This window comes from Protopterus annectens, chromosome 2.part0 (genome assembly GCF_019279795.1).
Source record: "Protopterus annectens isolate FY-2018-M chromosome 2.part0, PAN1.0, whole genome shotgun sequence".
In the NCBI taxonomy this organism is placed as follows: domain Eukaryota; kingdom Metazoa; phylum Chordata; order Ceratodontiformes; family Protopteridae; genus Protopterus; species Protopterus annectens.
The window spans coordinates 59,743,675-59,771,173 of NC_056728.1; the positions used below are offsets into that span (position 1 = coordinate 59,743,675).

The 27,499-nt window shown below is 39.4% G+C and overlaps 1 protein-coding gene across 3 annotated transcripts in view; it reads right to left on the minus strand.

Moving 5' to 3' along the window:
- LSS (lanosterol synthase) overlaps positions 1–27,499 on the minus strand; it is a 787,682-nt gene that overhangs the window by 263,866 nt on the left and 496,317 nt on the right. For all 3 annotated transcript variants that reach the window (XM_044060550.1, XM_044060549.1, XM_044060551.1), the window contains one exon: positions 25,312–25,417. In XM_044060550.1, coding sequence (XP_043916485.1) covers positions 25,312–25,417 — 106 coding nt within the window. The remainder of the gene's footprint in view (positions 1–25,311; positions 25,418–27,499) is intronic.

Consider the following 27,499-nt stretch of genomic DNA (forward strand, 5'->3'; position numbering starts at 1 on the left):
CATCTTGGTAATGGCACTGATATCTATTTTTTCAGAGTAAGGAGAGCTTGTAGAATGTGGAGTTTCTTGTTTACACTCCTAGTATTGAACAGTAAGACCTTTAGGTTTCTTTGATTTTACTTGCTATGTTGGTAGGTTTGGTGCCTAAAAGAACTAAGGGGAGGATAAAGTTTTAGCCAATATTTGGGAGCGTGGGGGTAGACAGGTGTAGACCATCCTTTGCTAAGCAATGTGGTTTGTTAACCAACTCCTCCCATGCTGATAAATATTGACTCCCCCTAGAAAAACAGCAGGAACAAAGCCAATTATTGAAGTCAATCATCTTTTGTTCATACTGTGGCATCATCTTTGGTGAAGACAGAATGCTGCTAAATGCAAGGTACATACCTGCCTCAGACAAATAAAAAGAGAGATCAATAATGTCTGTTCATATAGTCCAGGGAGGTATAGCTCAGGTCATTTCTCTGCTCATATAGTCCAGGTCATTAATGCCCACATGGACTGTGACAAAATCATACTGCTACATGTGGTGTGGTGAGCGCATACATAATTTATTGGATTCTGGCACCAGATAAGTGACTAACCATTATCTTTTCCTCGTTCAGTCTGGTGAATGGGGCATTTGTGTATCGTACAGTGATGTACTCTATGACAAGAGTCCTGGGAAATGTGTTTGCTTGCTTTATGGGCTTTGATCTTGGGGCTCCACTGAGTGTAGGTGTATTTGTGGTGGCTGGTGCTGTCTTTGGTGAGTACTTTAGAGACTGCTGAGGATAGGTGTTGCCATTTATAGGCTTAGAAGGTCTAAGAGGTTGGGGAAGATTACTTTTTGGTGCCACAAAATAAGTTGGTCTGTGTGTGTGGTGGACACGATGGGTGGTTGATGTAGTGTGTGTGTTCTTGGAAACCTTGTTTTTGAGTGAGATTTTTGCCTCCAGTGAAATTGCATATGTGCGCCTCTTGCATACTTTTTTGTTGCTTTACAGATTAAATGGGCATCTGTGAACATAAGACAATTGCTACATTGTCTCAGGATGCTCATATCTACCAAGCTAGTTATGGAGACATTTGGTAATTACACATCCATGTTGTCTGGGCATGTATTTTGGTGGGCTACTGCAGGTTGTGGATTGAATTATACAGATGTCTCCTTTGGTAGTCTCTGGGGTGTAGCATTAGACTATATTAGAGTGTGCTAAGATTTGATAGGAGTATGAGTGTGTGTGTGTGTGTGTGTGTGTGTGTGTGTGTGTGTGTGTGTGTGTGTGTGTGTGTGTGTGTGTGTGTGTGTGTGTGTGTGTGTGTGTGTGTGTGCACGGTTCCCATTTAAATGGTCACCTTACAGAAACGTCGACTTGCATAACAGCGAGACAACAACAGTGAATGCTTAAAACAGTTACCTCCAGGAACAGCGAATTTCGCCTCCGGGAAATTAACCACTTGGCCACCACTGACGAATTTTGCCCTTTTCTCCACTGCAGTGTGATTTCAGAGTTGGCATGTTTAGGTTGGGGGAGTGTTTTGGGCACAACCCCCAACCTGGGGGGGGGGGAGCCCCCACTCCGGTAGGTTTTATTTATGTATTATTTTGTTTTACCCACTACTGTGGGTTTAATTTACGTATTACATTGTTTTCCGGGAAACTAACCACTGGGCCGCCCACACCCCCCCTACATAAATATACCAACTCTGAGATCGCACTACAATGGAAAAAAGGACAAAGTTTATCAGTGGTGGTCAAGTGGTTAGTTTCCCAGAGGCAAAATTCACCATTCCTGGAGGTCACTGTTTTATGCATTCGCTGCTGTCATCTTGCTGTTATGCAAGTCGACATTCCAGTAAGTCGACCATTTAAATGGGAACTGTGTGTGCGTGTATGTATGGATCTATGGTAATTGACTGAAGGACTGTAACACAAATGATCAAACTGAGTGCATCGAGCAATCAAACCACGGAATACTTAAAACACAGAAACATAAAAGACTGGAAAAGGAACGCAAACAGTTTCCTCTTGTGATCCTTTAATTCTACCAGTAACTACAGACCTAACTTGGCTGAATAGTGGTAGTGTTATGGTAAGGGTTTTTCTAAGGTACTTCCAGGGGCAGGGTTAAGTTTAACATATATCAGTAAGGGGGCTTCACTCAAATACACAACATGCAAAACAACACACACACACACACACACAAGCACGCACACACACACGCAAGCACGCACACACACACACACGCACAGACACACACACATGCACGTACAAGCACGCACATAAACACACACGCATGCACACACACACACACACACACACACACGCACGCACATATATACAATGCTACACAAACTTCTACATAGATAGGTAGAGTGGTGTCTGTCACTACACCCAAATCTACAAGTAAATGCCTTGACTGTTGTCATAATAAGAGTTTTTCCACAGCTGACCACTCCATTCCCTCTGTGACTTCTCATCAATAAAACTCAAGAATCAATACATCTCTTAATACAATGACCACCACAATAAAAATATATTTTAATTATAGTGAAGGCTCTCTTCACAGCTCTCCTAAATTTACCATCTGACTGAGATGAGCAGTGAGTACAAGCAAACCATAAGTGCTCATATGAAGGCGAATTGCCGAGGTACCAGATCGCTTTTTAAATAAAGAATTGCTGGTGCAGTGCTGGAATTGTATTTTTCATTTCATAAGTTCTCATACTCTGTAGAGAGAAGATGTTTCCAGTTTTCACAGGTTATTATTAGAACTGGACAGGTATAAATAATGGAGCAACTTTTAAACATTTCCACGGCTTACTACACACAGGGGATCAGAAGAAGCAAAATTCACAAGGAGAGAAAGAATACCTCAAAATACAAACCATCTGAAAAAGTGTGTATTTATTTTTTTAATTAGCCTCATTATAAAGCAACAAGAGGGAAAACAGTTTACGCTGCCCATGTATGGAAACTTTGGTATTCAGCACAACCTCAGGTCATGGAAATAAAGGCAGGGTCAGCAAGATACAGGCAGCAGATTAGCTGAGCACCGACATTTTTTAGGTAAATTCATCAGAACCATACCTCTCAACCTGGAAACATCAAAAATCTGGACAAGGCCCATAAAAAATAGGCACAAATCTGTACAATGATTAACATAAAATTTGCATACATACTTACGTAACCACACCCACTCCAATGGAATTGTGGGATAGCAGCTTTCAAATGCAAACTGAAGAACAGACAACCAAAATATGGAACCAGAGTCATCCTCCAGCCATTCCAATGTCCCATTACCTAGCTATTTCTCCCCATTTACCATAGGCACTAATGTGCATACTGCTTTACTTCTACAATGATTTGGATTTAATTTTTCATTTTATATCACAATGCACAAACACTAATAAGTATCTGCTAAACAAAGCAATACTGTCTCACAATGAAAATAGACTTAGCATTAAAATTTCTCTGCCCTTGAAACTCACATCCATTGATACAGCATTGAAACCCACACCACATCCAAAGAAAATGCAGCTGGCCAGTGGTGGATAAAGATTACCTTTGGACTGTTTTCAAATCATAAGCCCCTTGCACACAAAAAAAAAAGAAACATACATGTGCTCTTCGATACACCTTCCTGACTTTATTACATTATATTCTTTGTGTAATACAGCACACTTGTTAGACTTAGAGCGCATTTTAAATTTATTGTTTCAACATTTTTCTAGTAGGCAATGAAACAAAATGCATGAACCAATAATGACAAAACTGCCCAATTCACATTTCCATCATAAAAGTCTATTCCACACACACACACACACATATATATATATATATATATATATATATATATATATATATATATATATATATATATATATATATGTGTGTGTGTGTAAATGAAAGTAGTGTAGGCCATGGACATCTTGCACAGCTTCTCAAACTTATTTTCAATTTCAGTTTTTAGCTTGCCTTACTTTTGATTTGTGTTATCAGACCAACTCAATAGCTGTAAATGCACAACAAAATAAACTATGCAAACTGCATGTTTTAAGACTTCCAATTTTTAGTCCAAGTACTGACAGACCCTCTCCTACATTCATCCTGAAGCATCAAAAGTTTCATTGTAATCCAGGTGCTGTCATGCTTCTCCATTGTCTGCAGTGGAAAAATATGTTTTTTATCTTGAATGCTGGAAAATGTACTGTACTTGCTTACAAATATTTTTCTTATAATGCAGAACATAATAATTCTGATTTTTCTGTTCCTGAATTTGGGTTAATGATATCTGTTGCTCTTTCCACTGAGGCACAAATGCTCTCACTTCTGTTGTATCTGTAGCTATACCCTTGACTTGTTACACCCACCCCCTTTAAAAGTACAGCAACACAGTACAACATCAGCAATACATCTACATACTGTGGGAGTAGAACCCACAACCTCCTGCATCAAAAGCAAGCATTGAACTTATTATGCTATTAACACTGGAAGCAGACTCAGCATAAGCAACACTAAACTTCTCTTCCCTGAAGATCTCAGCTCCCTGTAAAACCCACTAAACACTCAACTGTATCTCTCAACTTTGCAGCATAGGAAATCTGGAAAAAGCCAAAATGTATTGGGGGTGGGGGACAAAAGACCAAAAACCAGGGACACATTTTAAACATTGCTTATATAATTTTGGAAAGTTTCTAGAATAAAACGGTCTATATTATAAGAATGAAAGTCCATGTGTGTGACTACATAACAGTTAACACATAATGCACGAAATCTAATAATAGCAGAAGGCCATGTAAGCAAATTGTTCCCCAGGGAAAAAACGTACATGGCTGTTCACTAAAAAATGATAATTTAACATCATAAACAGGTGGGGGCTTCACCCCCCCCAAGTAAATATACCAACTCCGAGATCGCACTATTGGAAAGGAAAGGGCAACTTCATGAAGTTGGCCAACTATCTCCTTGCCCTATGACACATTCATCGACTCACTTAAATGCGATTTGATGAATACGTATCGCTGTTTCTGTATTTGCTTAGAAGCATTTTTATGCTTCTAATATAGACTCAAATAAAATGTTGTTACCAACGTGTGTTTCACTGTCAAGACTTGAACCCAGGACCCTATGCACTACAGTCAGAGCAACATACCACTATGCCAAATAAGCAGTTTCCTGAAAGACAGGAGGACTGAAACTTAAATGGATATCATTTAGTGAATTCAGTTCTCACTTCTCATCATAGCTCTCAACCTCTTAGTACAAAAACATGGACAAAGTCAATAATGGGGGAATACAGAATTTAGTTCTCACTTCTCATCATAGCTCTCAAACTCTTAGCACAAAAAACCTGGACAAAGCCAATAATGGGGGAATACAGCCCCCAACTAAGGGACAAATTTCAAATACTGATCTTATAAACTTAGAAAATTGCTAGAATAAAAGTTTTGTGCTGCCATTTATTTTCTGAAGAATATGAAGTCGGAAATTCAAATGTCTGTCATTATTTAGTGAATACAATCCTTCACTGATTTGCCACAAAAATCCAGAAAAAACACAGATTTTATGAGGAACAGAACAAAACTATGAGGTATAAATCTGGAAAGTTTTCACAACATACACACACACACACACACACACACACACACACACACACGCACGCACGCACGCACACACACACACACACACACACACACACACACACACACACACACACACGTCAGCATAATAATAACAGTCCTGTTAGCCTTGCAGCTTGTTTCAGTTTGCGGCACCACCATTCAGCACAGCATAATAATAAATACCTATGCAGTCCTAGCCGTGTGGCTTGTTTCCATTATTCCATTCGCAGAACCACCATTCCTGCTTGCAGCTACCCATTAACAGCTAAGGAACCAGTTCCAGATGGTAAGAATAGGAATTCTGGCCTCATTCCATTGTACCACAGAGTTATCATAAGATTATTCAATAATAGCATATGTAAACAACTCTTGTAGGCTTGAATTAGTTAATCTACACACTTTGGGCAAGCAACACAGTTCAACACCTAGTTGCGAGCCCCCTATCCCCTTGGAAGAGAATTTGTATAGGTCAGTTTTGTGGATAAAATCCCTGCTTCTTTGATCATTACCCATGGTAAATTTCTTTCTTTAGCTTTGTTCCTGCTGTGGTAGCAAAATAAGAAAACAATTTATCTCAGGAAAAGTTAGCCATGACTGTACATAGTGGAAGGGATCATTCTGAATATGATTAGTAGACCAATGATAATGCAAGAGTTGTCAAATGTTTTAAAAAGGACACTTATGAATTTGTCTACGATGAAGTATAATATGAAGGGTTTCATCACTGCTGTGCATAGGTATATGCCTTGGTACTTAACTCATTGAGGTACCAATACCAAGCCTCTCTATGATATGCGATGCAGCCAAATTCAAATGACCTGGGAGAACACATTTTATTGTTTGCCTAATCTGTAGATAGGGAGCTGACACAGCTGTCTATACTTTGCAAGACTCAACTTATTAATGTGTGTAATAAAATATAACAACAAGCATTGTGAATTGAACTTGGGGGTAACTTATTGGAAGCTGAAGATAGTTATAGGCAGTGTTTTTCATCGTTAATAAATGTCATTTTTCAAAATGATTAGAAGTGCTTCATGTCAGCATTATTATATGATATTTGAATGCAGACACCATTATCCCATTTATCATTTCATAGAGATTTCTTACACAAAAAATGATATTCACAGACCTAAGTTATTCATCTAATTGCACTACATATAGCAGCACGTCATTTCATATATGAAAACAACAATTTCTAAGACTGAAACCTTATCTGCTAACCCAATAAAAACAGAAGTATACTTTCAGTTTGTTTACTGATACACGATCAATTTATATACAGTTGTCATCTTTCGGGTAAGCTGTTTGAATAAAATAAATATAGCTGTTTGAATAAAATAAATATTTATATTTGTTACTTTTCAAAAAGGCACGTACTTGTGTAAGTCGACATTTATGCAATTAATTAATATTTAATAATAGTATCAAATATATTTATTGATTTTATGCAAGCAGTTCATCAGAAACCTATGATAAAAGTAAACAGGTAAGAGTTACTACTTCTGCACTATATATTATATCGGAATTATGACAGGTTGCTTGTAAGATGCAGTGATGAATGTATACATTAACAGGGTGTTGTTCCAAAGCCATAAGAATATTGTGGCAAATAGGACAACTGCCTCATGTCTCAACTTGTAAGTTGGTGAAAAATCACTACTTTGGTTATTTATGCTTATAATAATCAGTATTCAAATTAAATGGAAAAGAAAACAGTGCCTGTGTTTTGCGCAAGTTTCCACTGTTGGCCGTGAAGAAAAAAAAAAAAGTGCACAGCTTTACATTTTATGTAAGGCATGTACCTGAAGCCCCTCCCTAAAACTGTGGGCTGCCTTCTGATTGGATATTTGGTGCAGCAGGATGGGCAATTATGTCTGAATACTTGTGAAATTCTGATTTGAGTGTGAGAAACTGGATTGCTTTGCTAGGAGTATGAGCACATAATTGTACTACTCAGTCTAGTTCTCAGGCAACACTTTTATAATTCACATAAACTCTCAGGCAGTGACTCTCATCCATAGTTAATTATTCTTCTTCATAATGGAAAAAAGGAGATGCCTGTAGTATAAGTCTGTTACTGTAACTTCTGCTATAGCTTCCAGTATGGTAGCTTACTGTTTAAATTTGATCCTGTCTTCTGCTTTATGCTTTGCAAGGATGAGCAATTTTCTTTAAATTAATGTAAAGCAGTGTAGATTCAGTTGTAAATCTTGCTGTTTTCTAATAAACGCAAATCATGCAGTTAGCAAACTTGCTCACATTATAATATCCCAGGCAGTTTCAAAATTAAAATGGCACTTACCACCATTACCTCTGCAGTCCTAACCTCGCGGCTTGTTTCCATTCGCGGAACCACCATTCCTACTTGCAGCTACCCATTAACAGCTAAGGAATCACCATTTCCTTGTGGCTTGGCTGGAGCAGCCGGAAATGCACACACGTGAGTCTTTGAGCTCAGTTCCGACAGGCTGGCAGGCCATTTCACGGAGCTGATGTCATCGCGCATGTGATGACGTCGGCTCAAAAAGCCAAAAAAAAAAACTTAAAATAAAAAAAGCTGGGAAATTCGTAAATTAAGGTGCCACTCAGGAGTCGTGGCACCCCATTATTTGGACCCCAAAACTTGGTAAAAACCGAGTAATTTGGAACAGTTGGGAAGTATGATAAGAACAATCTAGGCATGGAATCAACATGTTTTTTTTTAAGGCAGTTGCTTATACATAATAATAAGCCGAGGTGGTACAGCGGTAGCATTGTTGCCTCACAGCAAGAGGTTCTCCTGTTCAAACTTGGCTGGAGTGCCTTCTGTGTGGAGTCTGCATGTCTTCCCCGTGGTCAAGTGGCCTCCGAAAGACATGCGTGAATGGGCGTGCCTTCGCTGACGGTTAAGCGTCAGGCTGGCAACTTGTCACCATAAAAATTCACTGCCAATCATTAGCGGACTGGAGTTCCGCTGTGGCAATCCTTAACCGGGAAAAGCCGAAAAGACAAACAACAGCTTGTACATAATAATAATGGAACTTAGCGACCATGATAGTGCATCAGTAAATCATGCAACAACCCCAAAAAACACATTTTAATTTTCTCAGAAAATAAATATTCAGTGTGAATGGGTGGGCCCCCCACTAAGCACTGGGCCCTAGCCTCATTCTAAATCCAACTCGGGCCACACCAGGTGGTTTCCAGGATGTCTTATGGAACTTCCAATATCTCTGAAAAAATCAGTGATCCCTCATTATTTGTTTGGAAACTGCATACTCATAATGCTCTTCAACAATACACGTACGCTGTCCAGCCTCAACCTTGCAGTACATCTGAGGAAAAAGTGGGTGCAGACCTTTTCATCATTTTCTATGTGCTTCAATGGGCACGTTTATAACAAACCACACATGTTACAATGAGAATGTAACAGTTTCTCAGCCACCAGCAGCCCCATTATTCTAAGACCACTATCAATATCTGTGAGTTGTGCTCTCATACTCTAGTCCCCCATAAATAAAGTCACCCTGTTGTAAAATTATTATTTAAGACAATTCCCCTTAAACTTCTACTTCCATTTGAGTTGCCCTAACTGCAACGTACAGTGAGACAGCCCAGTACTGGCTTTCATAACATCCCCTAATTCCAGCACACCTCTCTGATTTGCCCCCTATATTGTCCACTTCTTGAATTAAAAATCATTTCAAGGCCAGAAAGACCACTACCCTTCTATGGGCCCCCATATAACTTCATGCTGCTATGAATAGAAATCCCCTTGGCTCAAACGTTTTACATTCATCTGTGTTCAGATATGCTTCTTGAAATGCTGCCACCACTGGGTGATATTTTTTTTACAGTGCAAAAAAAAAAGCTATAACTTTTAACAGGTCATGAAATCTCAACAATATTCCAGATGCACATCTTTAATTGTATCCCATTAGTCTTTGAAACACTTACTTCTGTTATGGCTGTGGCTCTGAAACATCTTATGTGAATACCTATGGGCAATGCCCCGCCACCACCACCAATCTACATTAATACAAATGTTTACCCAACATCTACCTTTAACAACATGTCATCCATCCTTGAGCTCCCATCTAAATGCCATGATCAAAGCAATTAATACCTACTCTAAAATCTACATAAACCATATGTGTAACCGTATACACCTACAAATAAGCTTCTATTGCATATGAATGTCTCTTATAATTCAGTGCTACTATGAAATAATGTATTAGTTTTGGAATAAACATTCTTAAACAGCACACCCAGTCTAACACTCACCTAAGTATTTTAATAAGTATTGTTACCTCAGCTATAAATCTCATAAATTTACAAAAGCTTGATCACAGAAAACATTATTAAGTGTTGAACATAAGACTAGATATTCAAATAAACACAGTTGCAGTAGCCATTACAATATAGAATGTATCCTTCTAAGGATACCAAACATCTGGAAAGTCTTCAAAGATCCAGACTACTTCCTCCCATGCCACAATCATCATGACAAGAACTGTTAATAAAAGACAAACAGCTGCTCAAAAATACAGAATTTTCTTGCACCAGAAATTGTTGCCAAAGCTATGTAAGAAAGGGTGGATGGAGTAGCATCAAAGTCTATGATCCCTGAAGTGCAATGAAGCCTGCTGTAGCAAAGGAAACAAAATGCAACATGTACTGTTTACTGAAGGTGAGAACAGATGGCCAAGTAGCTGCTTCCATAATAAATCTAGAGCCTACCACTTTCTAAAATGCTAGAGAAGTAAAATAAGTCTTGATGTAATGAGGTTACAGTAGCATTGCTGAACATCACGTTTCAGAAATCTAGAAACTGTTTAGACACAGAGTTGATTCAATTTTGTAAAATCCTTATTTTTTCCAGATAACATATCAGTTGTCTACGAACATCCAGGGTATAAAAAAATGTTTTTAGTTATAAATGAAAAAAAAAAAGACAAAAAATGGCAGATTTGCGGTAGTAAGGGGTTATTGGCAAGGGTGTAGGATTACAATGGCGTTTATTTATATTCGACCAAAAACTATTTGGGGAGATATAATCAGCTTTCACAAAGCAATATTATTTATAGGTGGGGAATAGAATTTGATTTACAATAGTGGTGATGTAACGGGGAACCTACAAGGGGCAATGTAACAAAAGAAAGCAGATTTCTGAAAAAATTAATGAAAATATTTGGTATGGAAGATGTGAATTCAGTAGTAGGAGCTCGGACAAACTTTACATATTATTCCCCAAGGTACAATAAGGGCTACACTAGACAGAAATTACATATATACAAGTATTATTAGTTATGTACTTAACATAACTTGGTATGTGTGCTGTCCTTTTCTCATTCTGCTTCACTGATGGGTTACAGATCCGATCCTCAGATCTGACTCAGCCGCCTTCTAAAGTCTTCAACTTCTAGGCTCGATCTCCCTTACCCATAATCCTCTGCCTTTAGCTCAACCTCTTCAGATCGAGTTTGCTGCCCCTTAGAGAAAGAATACAGAAAGGAATAGGAACCAAGAGCTCAACATGGAATAGAGGTTCCCACAAAGACCTTTCCAGATCCTCTAAAACAAAACATTTTTAGAGGGGATGGCTGGATGAGAAGGTAAAACAGAATGAGAAAAGAACAATACAGATATAAAGGTATGGTAAGTACATAACTAATAAATGTGATGTTGTCCTTCTCATTCTGCTTCACTGACAGGTCAGAGTCCCCAGTTACATGATTTCTTGGGTGGCCTCAAGGAGGGATATGCCGGAGCACCAACGAACCAAAGGATGTCCTGCTCCTGGAGACCATGTCTAATTTATAATGCGTCATGAAGGTATGAAGACTTAGACCAGGTAGCTGCAGCACAAATGTCATCAAAAGGAATTCTAGATGAAAAGGCAGCTGATACAGCTACAGATATTTTTGAATAAGCCTTGAAAGACTAAACAACTTCAAACCATTTTTCTCATAAATAAATGATATGCAACTGGTTATCCACCATGCTACAGCCACTTTAGAAACTGCTTGACCTTTATGGTTAGGCGAGAAAGAGACAAATAACTGATCACATCTTCTGAATTGTTTTGTTCTATGAATGTAGAAATGTAACTGTGAACATCCAAAGAATGGAACATATATTCTCCTTTGTTAGAATAGTAAGGAAAGAATACTGGTAACTGAATGCAATGATTTATCTTAGATTCTGTGGCCACATTTGGCATGAAGGAAGGATTATTAAGGAGGGAAACTCTATCTTTGTAAAAAATAATATTAGGAGGCTTAGACAAAAGTGTCTGCAATTCAGAAACTCTTTTTGCTGAGGTAATGGCCATAAGAGCAGCGGACTTCCATGATAAATATTTCAAGTCACAATTGTTCACTAGCTCAAAGGGTTTTGGGTCAAACCTTGCAGATCCCACTGAGGAGTTGGGTCCTTGATAGGGGCTCTGACAAGACTAACATCTTTCATAAAGGCTTTATATAACCTGGTTGAAGCAATACATCCCAAAGGTAATCCCGAATGAAAATTGGATATGGCAGCTAAATGGAGCTTAACAGTCACAAAACTAGAACCTTCTTTAAATAAACACTCAAGAAATGAAAGGACTAAAGAAACAGGCACTGAAAAAGGATCAATGTGGTGATTAGCAGCCCAAATGGAGAAACTTTTTCACTTTATTTTATATGCTTTCTTGGTGGATGCTTTCTAAGAAGCTAAAATGATAGCCTTGACTGGTGTGGAAAGCCTGGACCATCTGGCAATCATGGGAACTGGACAAACCAAGGGTGCAGTCCTAGCATGGGGTGAGTGAGGAGGTCTGGTTTGGGTTCCAGTATCCATGGAGGATATCTCAGGTGAGACCAGAGGAAGGGGAACCAAATCTGATGAGGCCAAAAAGGGGCAATGAGGATCACAGTGCTCTTCAACTGTTTGGATTTCTGAAGAAATTTTGGGATCAGTGATAGAGGGGGGTAAACATAAAGGAGAGTGGTGGGCCAATCGTTGATTAGAGTGTGTCTCAAGGAACTCCCTGAAGGAGGAATCAGAGTGAAATAGCTGCTGCACTTGTTGTGGTGAGGGAATGCAAAGAGGTTACAGCAGGGGTGACCACAATGATTGAATATCTTGTTTGCTACTGCCTGACTGAGGGACCACTCGTGGGGCATCAGAATGGACCTGCTGAGCCTGTCTGCCAATATGCTGGATTTCCCTGGTGCAAGTGCTGCAAGTAGAAAGCAATGTGAAGAGATCACCCATTCCCAAACCCTCATGCACTTTCTGCACAGTGGGTATGAATGGGTTCCTCCTTGCTTGTTGATATACCATATTACTGCCCTGTTGTCCATTTGAATCACAATCATCCCCATAGGAAGAGCATTCTGAAAGGCTTGCAACAAGAGGAGGACAGCTCTCATCTCCAAGACATTGATATGCAATCTGGTCTCTAGGTGAGTCCACGTGCCTTGGACCATCTTCCCCTCGAAATGCCCCCCTCCCCAGGTGGGAAGCATCCGTGGTCACTGTGGCTATTGGAGGGGGAAGGATGAAAGGTCTGCTGACCGAGAGGTTGGAGTGAATCCACCATTCTAGATGATTTCTGCAAACATTGGTCAACCTGATAAAAGCAGATAGGGACTGATGTAGAATTGACCACTGAACAGCTTGCGTCCATTGCAGAATGTGCATATAGTATCTGGCTGCTGATACCAAGATTATATCAGCTGCCATAGATCCCAGGGCCAGTAGAATCAATCTGACAGGAGGAAAGGGATGAGATAGCATGACTTGAACCTGACGAGTCAAAGAGCTGATGTGATGTTGGGGCAAAGAAGCTACCTATGTAATGGTGTTCAGCTGGGCCCCGATGCATTCTAAAATTTGTACCAGCAATGGTTGTGATTTTTTCTGGATTTATGGTGATGCCTAGAAAGTAGAATATCTGGTACAGACAGTCCCTGGCCCGAGATAGTTGATGCTGGGAGGGGGCAGTCAGGAGCCAAATGTCTAAAAATGGGAATATCAGAAACCCTTGCAGTCAGAAATGAGCTGCAACCACTGCCATGCATTTGATAAACACCCGGGGGGCTGGGGTGAGACCAAAGGGCAGGGCTCTGAATTGGAAGTGATTGGCTCCCATGCAGAAGTGCAGGTGACTTCAGGAGTGCTTGTCTATTTTGATGTGATAGTACGTGTCCTTCGAGTCCATACAGCACATCCAATCTTCTTTCCGTAATATCAGAACGATAGACTTAACTGTCACCATACAGAATGTCTCTTTCTTTACATATAAATTGAGTTTACTTAGGTCTAAGAATGGCTGAAGGCCCCTGTTTTCTTTGGCACCAAAAAGAAAAGGGGGTATGTTCTGCATCCTCTCTGTTGGCTGGGACCTCTTGGATGACTCTCTTTTGCAGTAATTTTTTGACTTCTGGAACTGCCAGCTCCATCTGGCTGGGTGGAATGTTTGGAGCTTTTTTTGAATTTTTGGAGGGGTTAGAGAAAAGGGAATGTAGTAGACTCTGGATATTATGCTTTACACCCAAGCATTTGTTGTTATTTGGGCCCAGGTGCCTGGGTGCAAGGAAAAATGGTCCCCGACTGCCTCCAGATCCAGAGAGTTGAGCAGCACTCCAGGAGCACTGAAAGGCCTTGTTGGAAAAAGGTTCTCTAAAGTCCTGGTTGTGTAGGCCCCCTCTGCCTCTGCAGCGGTGTCTCCCATAGCTCCCTCCTTTGCCTCTGGGGGAGTACTCTCATCAGGAAAAGAGCCTTTGGACTTTCAGAACAAAGTCTTCCTAGCCTCTCTTTGATTTCCTGAGTAGGTTGATTGAGGAGTGGAAAACTTGATCTCCACTGCAGACAAGTTCTTACCTTCTTGCCTGCTACATGTCTTAACTGAACCATCAAAAGGGGTATTGACAAAAGATGCCTTAAAGGGCTCCACAAAGTCACAAAGCCTCATCAATGCATGTTTACTTATCACAATGCCAGTGCTGGCTGCCATTGAGGATCCTTCAGTTTAATGGGAAATGAGCCTGAAGGAAGAGTTTTCCAGGAAAGTAAGAGTGGTCAGCTTCAGACAAACCTTATCAAGCTCCTTCTTAGCCATGCACTCATCCAAGGACTCAGAGGGTTACCAGGTCTCTATGTAGCCAAATAAAATGTGCCAAGTAATTAAGTGCTCTAAGCAAAGGTGTGCTTCCCAAATCTGTCCAGCCCTCTGGACTCCCTGTTTGGCTGGTGGACAGTCAAACTCCATTGTGCGAGCTCTTTCTTTGTAGCTGCTAACAGCACCATAGCATCAGCTGAGATGCCCTTACTCTAAAAGGTTCGATCCTCTGAGGGATAAAGGATCTTGTCTGGGTGCTTTTGTAGAGGCTCTATGGTGTCAGGCTCTTTCCAGGCCAGATGGGTGACAAGATCTATAAGAGCTTCCATCAGGGTGGCTGCCCAAGATGTAGATGGGCCCGCCCTGAAGGCCACCAGGAATATGGACTCCTCCAAAGAAGGGTATACGAACGACCAGTAATCTCTTCATTTTAAAATGTCTAAGATGTCTGCAAAGACTACATCATCCGGTGGTGATTTGGGAGACCCCTCTCCCTCATCGTAGTCTGTATCCTCAGTAAGGGACTCCACAGGAGTCCAAGTTCCTCCTCTTGCACATCCTCTTTTATGGGATCACCTCTGTGGGATATTCAGGTGAGGAGTATGAAGAGGAAGGGGCCACCTCAGGTGGAAGGATCTGGAGGTCCTTAGAGGTGGGCTGACCCTGGAAAAAAATGGAAGTTTCAAGACCCAGATCTGATGCAGGAACATGGGGAGGAGCAGAAGTCAAAGGGTCCTGTGCTATGTCCATAGAGAATGCCTTTTCCAAAACCCGGAAAGCTGTAGGTCCCGAAGGTACTCTCTCCCACTCCCTCAGGGCAGACATCCCTGAAGAAGGCAGGAGCACCCCAGAACCTCGACTCCCGCACAGAACTGAACCTGCACTATTGAGGGCCAAAGCTCTATGGGGAGGGAAAGATCCAATAAAACTGGAGCCAAACCTCACCCCTCGGATCCGACCACAACATCACGGATCTGGGACTCACTCCGATACGAGGATCTCGGAGCAGAGGTAGTCAAGGTCACTGTCAGCATTGAGGATGCAAAGATCCTCTGATCTGACCCCAAATCTGTCAGGAGACTGTTGTCCTGGAGCTCCAAAACTGCTACCTGGATCGGAAAAGGAGAAAAAGTAGTGGCAGTGACACTCTTGGATCCACAAGGGGATGGAGCTGGAAGTATCCCCATCTAGAGCTGAGCCTTGATAATGGACTTAACTATTTTGTCCATGTCAGCATATAAGCTTCTAGAGGATCTGGAAGAAGCCACTGAAGAAGGTCATGAGTGCCTAGCAGTTTGGAGTATCTTTGTCGGCACAATGGTGACACGGATCTGATGGACCTCCCAGGTGACTGAATCCTAGACTCTGGATTTGGGTATTTCTAGAGCTGAAGAACTGATTGAGAGCCCGAATCTGATGGTAGGAGCCAACTTGGAAAACTTCGGTACAAAAGAATGCTCGCTCAGAGCTGTCAAGTCAATCGTATCTAAAGCAGCTGACAGAGATCTCGATGCGGACATTCTCAGATCTGACTCTTTTGGAAGTTTTGCAAGAGGCTCCAAAGATGCCCGGAATTTTTATGGCAGTGCTTCTTAACCTCGGACCCTGCAAATCTTTAGAGGGGGGATGAGGTCCTGGAGAAAATAAAGAAGTGGCAGAAGACCTTTCAGAATCACTTTTTTTTTCCTTTCTTGGATAGCCTAAAGATTGAAACCTTTGCAAATTTTACAAGGGGAATCCAAGTGGGCTGCTCCTGAACAATAAACACACTTATATGCATTAGAGTGTGGAATCTTCCTGTCACACTCAGCACACTGTTTGAATCCTGTTGGTGTATCCATCTGTAGGAGAGGGAACCAAGAAATACTAGAAAAGGAAAGTCTTTTTTTTTTTTGTTAAAGAAAAAGAAGGCCCAAAGGGAGAAGAAAGGTGGAGGAAAGAAGAGACCTAACAACCTCGCACACTAAAAGGAAAGGGAAGAAATTATATAATGATTAAATATATATAATTAAAGACAGGGTTTCAAAAATAAAAAGTTGAAATAACCACTTATCTGCTCAGAGAACTGGAATCATGACTGAAGCTACTGGTGTCAAACAAGATCTGAGATGATTGAGCTATGGACAGAGGATTATGGGTAAGGGAGGAGCTCAAGTCTGGAAGCTGAAGTCTGTAAAAGGCGGACGAGTCGGATCTGAGGATCAGATCCGTAACCCATCAGTGAAGCAGAATGAGAAGGACAACATCAGATCGTGTGCATTTAACTGAAAGCTTTGAGATACATCCAATCACTATTTCTGATCATGCACCAATAAAAACTAAGGTATTATTATATTATATTAAAGTATTGCAGAATAAGAGGACTATCACAGAACAGGAGGATGTGCAAATGCAGATATCTAATGAGAAAATAAAGGAGTATCTGTATAATATGCATGAATTTAGAAACATTGCAGGTGAGCAACTATTTTTGATAACAACAAAAACTTTTATCACAATGACTTAGGCAACAGAACGCTGGAAGGGCTGTTGCCAAACTTAGAGATCCTACAACAAGAAAAATAACCAGAGATCCTGTACAGGTTTTATCGATATTGAAATGTTAAAATGTTATAAAAATTTAAAGCACAGAAATGTGGAAATCAAGAAAGAGTACAAATGGAAATATTTATGAAACAATTAATTATACCAAGGTTAGAGGTACAAGAGGTTCAACAACTAACAGTTAAGATAGGAAGTAATAAGATAAAAACAGTGATGTATAATCAATCTTCAGAAAAGTCTCCAGGAACAGCTGGTATTCCCGTGGAAGTCTGAAAATTAGGCAGGAAGAAAGTGATAAAGATCTGGAGGGAAAGCACCACTATCTTAGAAGAAAGCTGTGGTGGCCGTGTTACTTAAAGATGGCACAAACCCTTCAGACCCAGCTTCATATACACCCATTTCAATTTTAAACTACAATTATATAATGTTTGTGTATATACTAGCTAAAACAACATCAAAAGTGCTACCAAAATTGATAGATATGGATCAGTGCTGTTTTCTGAAGGGGAGACAAACATTTGACAACATTAACAAAACGGTGATGATCCAGAAGGAAGCAGAACAACAGAAAAATACTGTGTTGTTGGTGGGTCTTGATGCAGAGAAAGTATTTGACAGAGTAAGCTGTTATTTTTTGGTAAGTCATTGGAAGGGCTTGTATTCCATTTCTTGATACAATAGTAAAGTTACTTAAAATTATATATGAAGGATCACAGACAAGAATTAAAGTGGGAGAGTTCTTCTCAGATAAGTTATGTTGGAACAGAGGAACCAGGCAGGGGTGTTCTCTTTTTCCTTTGCTATTTGCATTAAATTTAGAGCCATTAGCAAATAAAATAAAGGACTTTGAAATACAAGTATATAACTTTCATGGTAATCACGCAAAGTTAGTTTTATTTGTAGACGATATTATTTTGTACCTGATATATCCAGAAAAGAACATCTCAGTGATGTGGAACACTTTCAGCCAGTTTTGTCTTTTCAGGATACAAAATTAATGAAGATAAAACAAAGGCTATAGCTGTACCCACACACAAATTGGTTCAACAATACCCATATTTATGGGGACACAATAAGATGAAGTATTTAGGAGTATTGATTAAAAAGGCTTCTATTATGCCAGCTAAGAACATGTGGGAAGAGAGACTAAAAAGATGATACAAAAATTAAAAAACTGGAAACTCGTATTTATAGACAGAGATAGTAAGATACAAGCAGTGAAAATGTTTTTAGTCCCTTTAGTTTGGTATATGGGTCAGGCATACTTTTAATAGCCAAAAATAAGTATAAGTGAGTCAAACCACCACAGTCCAGCCAAATAAATGTGCAAAAGATATGTAAAATAGCAAACAGTTTATTGGAAAAAGGTTAGCGCTTTTGCGGGACTACTGCTTCATCAGACCAAATACAAAATGAAAGTAAAAATCACATATTTTTAAAAAAGTACTCAGCCAATCAGTAAGAAATTATTAAAACTGAACCAATTAAAAAACAAAAATTATCTTACATCATCTTCTGCCTAATAAGGCAGGCTTAAGGGAAGTGCCACTGTTAAGGCCTGGAGGTTCATAAGCTCTCAGAGATAATCCACTTTAGTTCACATAATTCAACAGTGTTGTTAAAATCACCTCTCCTTCTGCTGGGATGCAGCACTTGCAGAACCCTAAACATAAATGTACTTTGGCCTGCATATGATAAGGCATGATTAGCTAGGGTATTAGATATAACCTGATTGCGTATGTTTCCTAAATGCTCAAGAATTCTTTCCCTCAGCTGGTGTGCAGTCTTACCAATGTAAAAACCACTACAGGAACAGCATGTAGCAAGATAAACTAAGTTCCTGCTCCTACATGTTGCTACAAATCTAGGTGTAAAAACACATCCGGTGACAGGGTGTGTAAAACAGGGATCTGGAGAAATAGCAGAGCAGGCTTTACAATTATAACAGGGAAGGGTACCAACCTTCCCTGAGGGTGAGGGACATACATACCTTGGGCCATAACATAAAAGCCTTTTAAGTGACATGTTATTATGAATGTAAAGGAGGGATAATCTCCCACCACCTGTCTTACATTTTCATCTGCTAAAAGAACAGGCCAATTTTTTCTAATAACATTACAGTAATGTATATTATTAGAATATTTAAAAAATATCCTGGGAGAGCAACCCATATTACCAACCTATCTTTTATTCGTAGTGTGATTATTTGATGAAAAATAGGGAGCACCTCCAATGCGTCGATTAGATAAAGCAATTGTCCTGTAGTTATTTATTGAGGTTTGTGAGTACCCTCTAACATTAAAGCCTTCACCCATTTTATATACAGTCTCTTGAAAAGCCACATCATTGGTAGTGAGGAAGAACTTTTGAATTTTGTCAGATATCTTAAAAGTACCATAGACAATCTAAGGTATAGTCTAAATTACTCTTCCACATCTATTGACGTCTTAGATGTTTGTATTAAGAAATACTGAAGGCACCCTTATAGGTTCATAGGTTCATACTAGGCTATCTGGCCTAGGGCATTTATAAGCCTAGCCAGAGTGTGTTTGGCTTTCGCCATCCATTTTAAATTAATTTTGCTATGCCATTTTTCGAGGCTAGTATACTGTGCCTCTGTCTAACAGTGAAACAGAAGTGATACCCGGGGTGGGAAACCCTGTTGGCGGAATAGTTTACTCTATCGGTCTAGCATGCATCCTTCACATATTTTTTCTAACATTCTTAATGGCCAGTGTTTAACAGCCTCTAGGCTATGTACCAATGATGTGGCTTTTCAAGAGACTATATATATATATATATATATATATATATATATATATATATATATATATATATATATAAAATGGGTGAAGGCTTTAATGTTAGAGGGTACTCACAAAGCTCAATAAATAACTCCAGGATGATTGCTTTATCTAACCGACGCACTAGAGATGCTCCCTATTTTTCATCAAATAATCGCACTACAAATAAAAGATAGATTGGTAATATGGGTTGCTCTCCCAGGATATTTTTAAATATTCTAATAATATACAACATTACTGTAATGTGATTAGAAAAAATTGGCCTGTTCTTTTAGCAGATGAAAATGTAAGACAGGTGGTGGGAGATTATCCCTCCTTTACATTCAGGAATAACATGTCACTTAAAAGGCTTTTATGTTATGGCCCAAGGCCTGTATGTCACACACCCTCAGGGAAGGTTGGTACCCTTCCCTGTTATAATTATAAAGCCTGCTCTGCTATTTCTCCAGATACCTGTTTTTCACACCCTGTCACCGGACGTGTTTTTACACCTAGATTTGTGGCAACATGTAGGAGCACGAACTTAAGTTTATCTTGCTACATGCTGTTCCTGTAATGGTTATTACATTGGTAAGACCACACGCCAGCTCAGAGAAAGAATTCTTGAGCATTTAGGAAACATACGCAATCAGGTTATATCTAATGCCCTAGCTAATCATGCCTTATCTTATCCAGGTCATAGTACCTTTCTGTTTAGTTTTCTGCAAGTCCTGCATCCCAGCAGAAGGAGAGGTGATTTTAACAACACTGTTGAATTATGTGAACTAAAGTGAATTATCTCTATGACAGCTTATGAACCTTCAGGCCTTAACAGTGGCACTTCCCTTAAGCCTGCCTTATTAGGCACAAGATGATGTAAGATCATTTTTTTGTTTAATTGGTTCAGTTTTATTTGTTTCTTACTGACTGGCTGAGTACTTTTTTAAAAATATGTGATTTTTACTTTCATTTTGTATTTGATCTGATGAAGCAGTAACCTCTCAAAAGCGCTAACTTTCTTCCAATAAACTGTTTGCTGTTTTACATATATTCTGGACATTTATTTGGCTGGACCGTGGTGGTTTGACTCACTTATACTTATTTTTGGATTTGCTGCTTTGTTTTGTGAGTCTCCTTTAACAGTGGGATAGCTTATATATATATATATATTTTCACTGAATACTTTTAATAGCCCAAGGAGAAGTTAGGCAATAATTAATAAAGAAGTGAAGGAATACATCTGTGAGGGAAGGAGTTAAGTGGTATATGTTGATCCTTCCAATAGAACAAGATGTTAAGTTTTACCTGATTTTAAGGGATATTGTAGAGGTGCACAGTTAAGGCTCATGTACATAACAGAAACAGAAGGTTATAATTCCAGGTGGAATGGGGAAATAAAGTAAGGTGGAAATTCAAGAAACAGAGAGAGAGTGGGATGTTGGATGCAGAACCTTAAGGAGAATAATAACGACCATACAGAATGTTATATTCATAAAGTAGCAGAAGGTATTCTACGAACTAAGCCAATATGAGAATGGAGAGTGACTGCCAGTAAGGGCACAAAAAATAGGCAAGAGGGGCTGGAATGTACGGAGAAACCTGTCAAAGGAACCAAGAGCAAATTACTCAAGCAGGAAAGGTAACAGCGTGGGATGAGGCCAAGACGACATTTGGGTTACAGGGTAGAGACTGCCTTCCCTAACAGGGCTTGATCTCAGAGTACAGGCAAAGAGAAAGGGATAGGGGAATTTTAAAGTGTAAGACCTGCTTTGGTAGAGATGAATCTAGAGCATAAGCAGCTGTTAAACAGGGATAATTAGTAGGGGATATAAAATATTGCATGATCAGTATAAGAATCAATCGGAGGAGGTTGGAAAAGATTGAGAAGAGAGACTGAAAAGCAATTTGCAAGAAAACAATGGGAAGACACACGTATGTCTCCCAAGAATCCAACAAAGTCCAGAAGGTGTAGGATCTTTGATTGGAAGTGTTTACATATGTATTTTTATACCCCAACTAGATTTCAAAGAATTTTTCCGCAGGTAGACAGTGAATGTTGGAGGTATGATGGAGAAGAAAGACGTAATTGGGAACATATGTTTTGGGAGTGTAATGAGTTGGCAGATTTAAAAAAAATTTCTACAGAGTACTCTGTCAGAAATATTGGGTGAGCAAATAGCTTTAAGTAAGGAGATGATTCTTTTGAGCTGGGATATGGGATCTGACTTGCCCCAACATAGTAAGGCCTTATTAAGTTTAATTCTGTTGGCTGCAAAATAAATGAAAAACAAAAAAAAACAATTAGTAGAAAATGGAAATAAAAGTCTACACCAAATTATTTGGGGTATTGAATACAATAAAAGAACTGGAAGAGGGATCTTTAGAAAAGGGAAGAATCAAATTACATCAATATAAATTGAAATTGTGGGAACAATACATATATAATAATGTTCAGGGGAGGCGTGAGGTTTAAGGGAAGATAGAAATTCAGCAATTTTTGTAATGTTCAACTGATGACAGTAGCAAAGAAAATATACGTGGTAGATATTGTATTTAAATGGAAAAATATTAAAATTACTTGTTTTCTTTTATGTTAATGTAAATTTGCCTATGCTTAAGTGATAATTTAATAAAGGTGTCTAAAAAAGTTCAAATAGTCAGCAAAGAACTTTGCAGAAAATCAGTAGAGCAGTTCAAGGTATGGCTGGCACTTTTCTGCCTCAAAATGTGACAGCAAAACTCATACAGCAACAAAAACTGGAAACTGTTACATTAATGTTAACAATACAGATCAAACAGAATACACGTGCAAGAATGCCAATGTGTGGAATATGTCTTAGTGATATGGATTACAGTCCCGCAGGATGGCATTTTGAGAAAACTGAGAAACAACCATTCTAAAATAATTGTAAACATGCAAAAGACATTCTGAAACTCAGATGCAAAAAATAATAAAGTTGATTAAGATTGTCCTAGGCAGCCAACTGCAGACACCTTATAGGTTCATAGGTTGGTACTGGGCTATCTGCCCAAAGGCATATATTAGCCCAGCCACGTTGTGCGGTATTCACCGCCCCTTTAGTAGTTCCCTGACCCTTGTACTAGCAGTTAGTACCCTTGGCCCCTATCTAGCAGTGCTGTTGGTGTGATCCCCGGTGTGAACTTTCTGTTACCCATCCACTCATCAAGGTTCCTCTTGAAGATTGATAGTGAGGGGCTCTGTCTTATGTAGATCGGGACCCTGTTCCATAGTAAGGGAAGTCTCTGCGAAGGGAATCTTGGATAAGTTAAAACTCTTCTCATCACACAACTTTGGCAAAAATTGGCAGGAACCAATGCAGCACCTTCAGTAAGTAAACCCAAACATTTTTATATACTACAGTGACACTTCCTGAAGTAAGATCTATTGTTCTAACTTTACAACTGCTGGAAATTATCAGATAATGCAAACCTTAGGAAAGCAACAGTAAGCTAAGTAGGCCTTTAATGTATGAAAGCAGTTACTAAACTGATAACTAGTGGTATAGCTAGGGTGGGCGAAAGGAGCAACTGCTCTGGGTGCAAAGTGTTAGAAGGTTCGATCGGCCGTTCTTCATACTGATCACTCTTTAGTGCAATATAGGCTTTTAAAAGCTGGTATTGCATTTACAGTCAAATCTGAGCACTGTTGCACTTTAAGAGTGGTCCAAGTACTGCAAGCAGTTTGCTACAATTTAAATGTAAAAAAAAAAAGTTTATCCACGACCTGAGCACTGTAACTTTCCATGTGTGGTGTAACTATACTATAGCAAGCAGTTTGCTACAGTATGAATGTAAAAAAAAAAAAAAAACACTTTTTTTTTTTTGTTAACTAAAACCATGGCAGGATATAACCTATAGCAACTGCTTGCTACATTTGTAGTAAGAAGTTTGCTAGTTTAAATGTAAAAATAAAATAGTCAAGTAGTGCTCCCTGCAAAATAAACTGTAGCAGCGGTTTGCTACAGTTCAAAATAATTTTTTTTCTTTGCTTTACTAAACTGGTGGGCAGGACACAGAAATGGGACCTGAATGGCAGGAAGGGGATGAGTCCTGTATGTGGCCACCTATATGGTGTGCCAGTAAAAGGAATGGAATTTATTTTATTTATTTACTTATTTATTTTGTGCTTCACTTGAAAAGCTTGAGGGGACTGTACTGGGTACTATTTACAGAAAGCATCCTGCAAGTATGCAGAAGCCCCTTTTTTTTTACTCTTCAATTGGACCTGAGGGGGTGGGGCACTAGCTCATGGGACCAGCACAGGGAGCTGGTTCAGCTAGCTAGGCTTCTGCTGATAACAAGATGCCTCACAGATATTGTCAGAGATGGCTCTACAGTGTATGAAATTCATAGATGAAGGGCTATATTGCTTACTGATAACCCAGAGGAGTAGCCCTAGAAGAGATCGACCCTGGCAGATATTCAGCGACCACCGCTTCTTATGACAAGCTTTCTCCCATCTGCATTAGGTCTAGCTCCCATGACTTTTCCCACTTCCAGCTACATCAACATTTTAAATCTCAGCCTGAGGCTGTCTTTATCTAGAAAACAACAACCATTTTATAGCAACATTGCTTCACTGACAGGAAGTAAGAGTGTGTCTATGCGTGTAAAAAAAGTTTCAGATTCCCTGCTACATCTCTACTAAAAATTATTACAGATCTGTACAAATTTTCCACAGATATTTGTCTTAAATTTTGGTGCAGCAGTAGTTCTTGGCTTTTCTTTAGTGCATCCATAGCCTTGTTGAAATGGAAACTGATAGGAAGAAGCATGCATGTTTTATCTTGCTAATTTATGTTGCTAATTTAATTTTGTAAAGGTAACTGTGACTGAATTTAATATTATTTTACTCATATACTGACAGAAAACATGAAATCCTTCAGTCACCTACGGTGTTTTTCTAGCCTGCATGCCCAGTAGCAATTATCTCAGCTTTATATTAACTGTCAGAAAAATGACAAAAAAAAACATTAAAAAATTAAAACTCAGTTGTTAACCTTTTTAACAGTGGGGTGGCTTATATTCTGTTTAAGGCTTGTATGACTAGATCTTGTTTGACAGCCATGCCCAAGAGTCACAGTCTATACCAAGTGAATGTGACCTAAACCAAGACTACCTGTCATTCTTATAGCCACATTCAGTGAGGAGCATTAGTGCACAGCTTATATTAAAGTGTATTTTGCATTAAAAAAAAAAAAAAGCATAATGTCAGCTGTTAAGCACTATTACATCTACTGTGTTGAAAAAGAGAGTGAAACTCACCTGATTTCCTCAGCCCTGTGATTTGGGAAGCTCTTGTGAAAGAGTTTTAGTGCTTGCATTACAGAAGATGTGCATTCTACATAGGTGTAGTCAATCATTATATCTCCTGCGGGAAAGAAAACACAAACCGGGCAATGTCTTGGCTGCCAGAACAGTTGGACTGCAGCAACAGTACTGGATCAGTCATTAATACTTAGAGTAACATGCCTACTGGCCGTCATGAAGGACAATAGTTATGACTTTGTTGAAGTTAGAATTTGGCTCGTTTCTGCACAGCAGTCAGCCTCTCTCTACCAACCTCACATTATATTTGTTTTTAGAGCTAGAAAAAAATAATGCTGCAACAACACTAGCAAATGGGTCTCTAAACAGCAATGAGAGTGTTCCCCTAAAATAAGGATTTACTGTTTCAAAAAAAAGTTCAAAGGGAGAAACTTTCCATATAATACATTTTGTAAATCCAGCAGCACCATGCTAGGGACACTGTACAGAAACAAACAAGAAACTCCCTAAAGCAGATTAATACAATCAGAAAATAAAGCTGTGCAATGCTGCCTAAATGTAAGAACGTCCCCCACATCTAGCCTGTTACAAAAGGGAACTGTATTCACAAAGCTAAATGGTAGAAGGAATCAGTCAGGAAATTAATCAAGAGAAATAATAACATTAAACATGAAGAACCAACTAATACATGAAGAATTAAGAGGTCTGATGTGAGCAGGGGGATAAATTAGCTTAGAGTTACAAATAGAGGACATTGGCAGCAGGAATTCCCCTTTTGCCATTTTCTACATGGGGTCAGGGTGTTGTGCTATCACCATTTCTCTCTATTCACTGCCACACTCCTACATTCTTCTACAGCCATGCCCAAGAGTCACAGATTTTCTCTCACACAATCCATCCACTTCTTTGCTGGACACTCTTGCTTCCTCTTGCTTTCTTCCTGTCTGTCACAAATCTTATTCACCAAATTGCCTCCTGCGTTTCTGTACATGTGCCCAAACCACAGTAATCTGCTCTCTTTGACCTTTTCTGCAATTGGAGCTACTTTGGCTTCTGCTCTGATACCCTTGCTTATCCATCTGTCCCACTGTGTGCATCCTAGCATCCATCACAGGCACTTCATATCCATCTCTTCTAGCTTCCTCAAATGCTTTGCCTTTACTGCCCAGGTTTCTGTATCATACAGCAGTACTTATTGCAGCACTGTTTTGTACACCTTACTTTTCAGCTTCTTTGGCATTCTTCTATCATACAGCACTCCTGGCACTCTGTATCAGCTGGCTGCAGCCCCTCTGACTCTAACTTTAACCTCTTCATTCAGATTTCCATTCTCCTCATCCACCCCTCCCACAGACATGAAGCTGTTAACCTGTTCCATTACTTTCCCTTCTATAACAATGTTCAGCTTCTTGTGATTGCATCCATTTTATGCCATTACAGCTGTCCTCAGTTTTATCCCATGTGCCTTCAGTAATGGACAGGGGAATGGGATATAAAACTAAAGCTCTTACACAGAGACTGCTTGCAATGCCACATCATCTGCATACAGCAATATTGTTGATCTGTCCCCATACACTTTGTCTGCTAAAGTAGTCTATCACTAGTATGAACAGAAGTGGGCTCAGAGCTGAAACCCTCTGTGAAACCGAATACTGTTTGTACTCTAATCATTGGGTCCTTGTGCATAGCCTGCACTAATTCTACCAATGTTTTTGGGATTTCAAGTCACTTCAGGACTGCCTAAATCAGCTTTCTTGGTGCTTTGTCATATGCTTTCTCCAAGTCTAGGAATAAGAATCTGTATTTATTTTACAGATCATGTGATATGAATATGTTTCCTTCTCTCCTTGTCATTTACATGTATTACTTCATATCTTCAAGATTTGGGAACCACCCAGGCCCCCAACACCACATTCATAACCTCCAAAAGCCACAGCTACATCACTCACCCAACTAATAGAATTCAGAGGGAATACAATCCATCCCCAAGATTTTTTTCAAGCAAGGTGATTTATCCCTGATGCCTATTGACAACTATCAAGGCCCCCTCGATCAGACAGATTATTTATTTATTTATTTATTTATTTATTTTACATTTATTGACTGAGTTTGTCCGGCTGAGCTGATAGCCCTTTTTCAGCGGAGACCCAGGGAGAAAAGCTACACAAAATTTACATTTAAGATT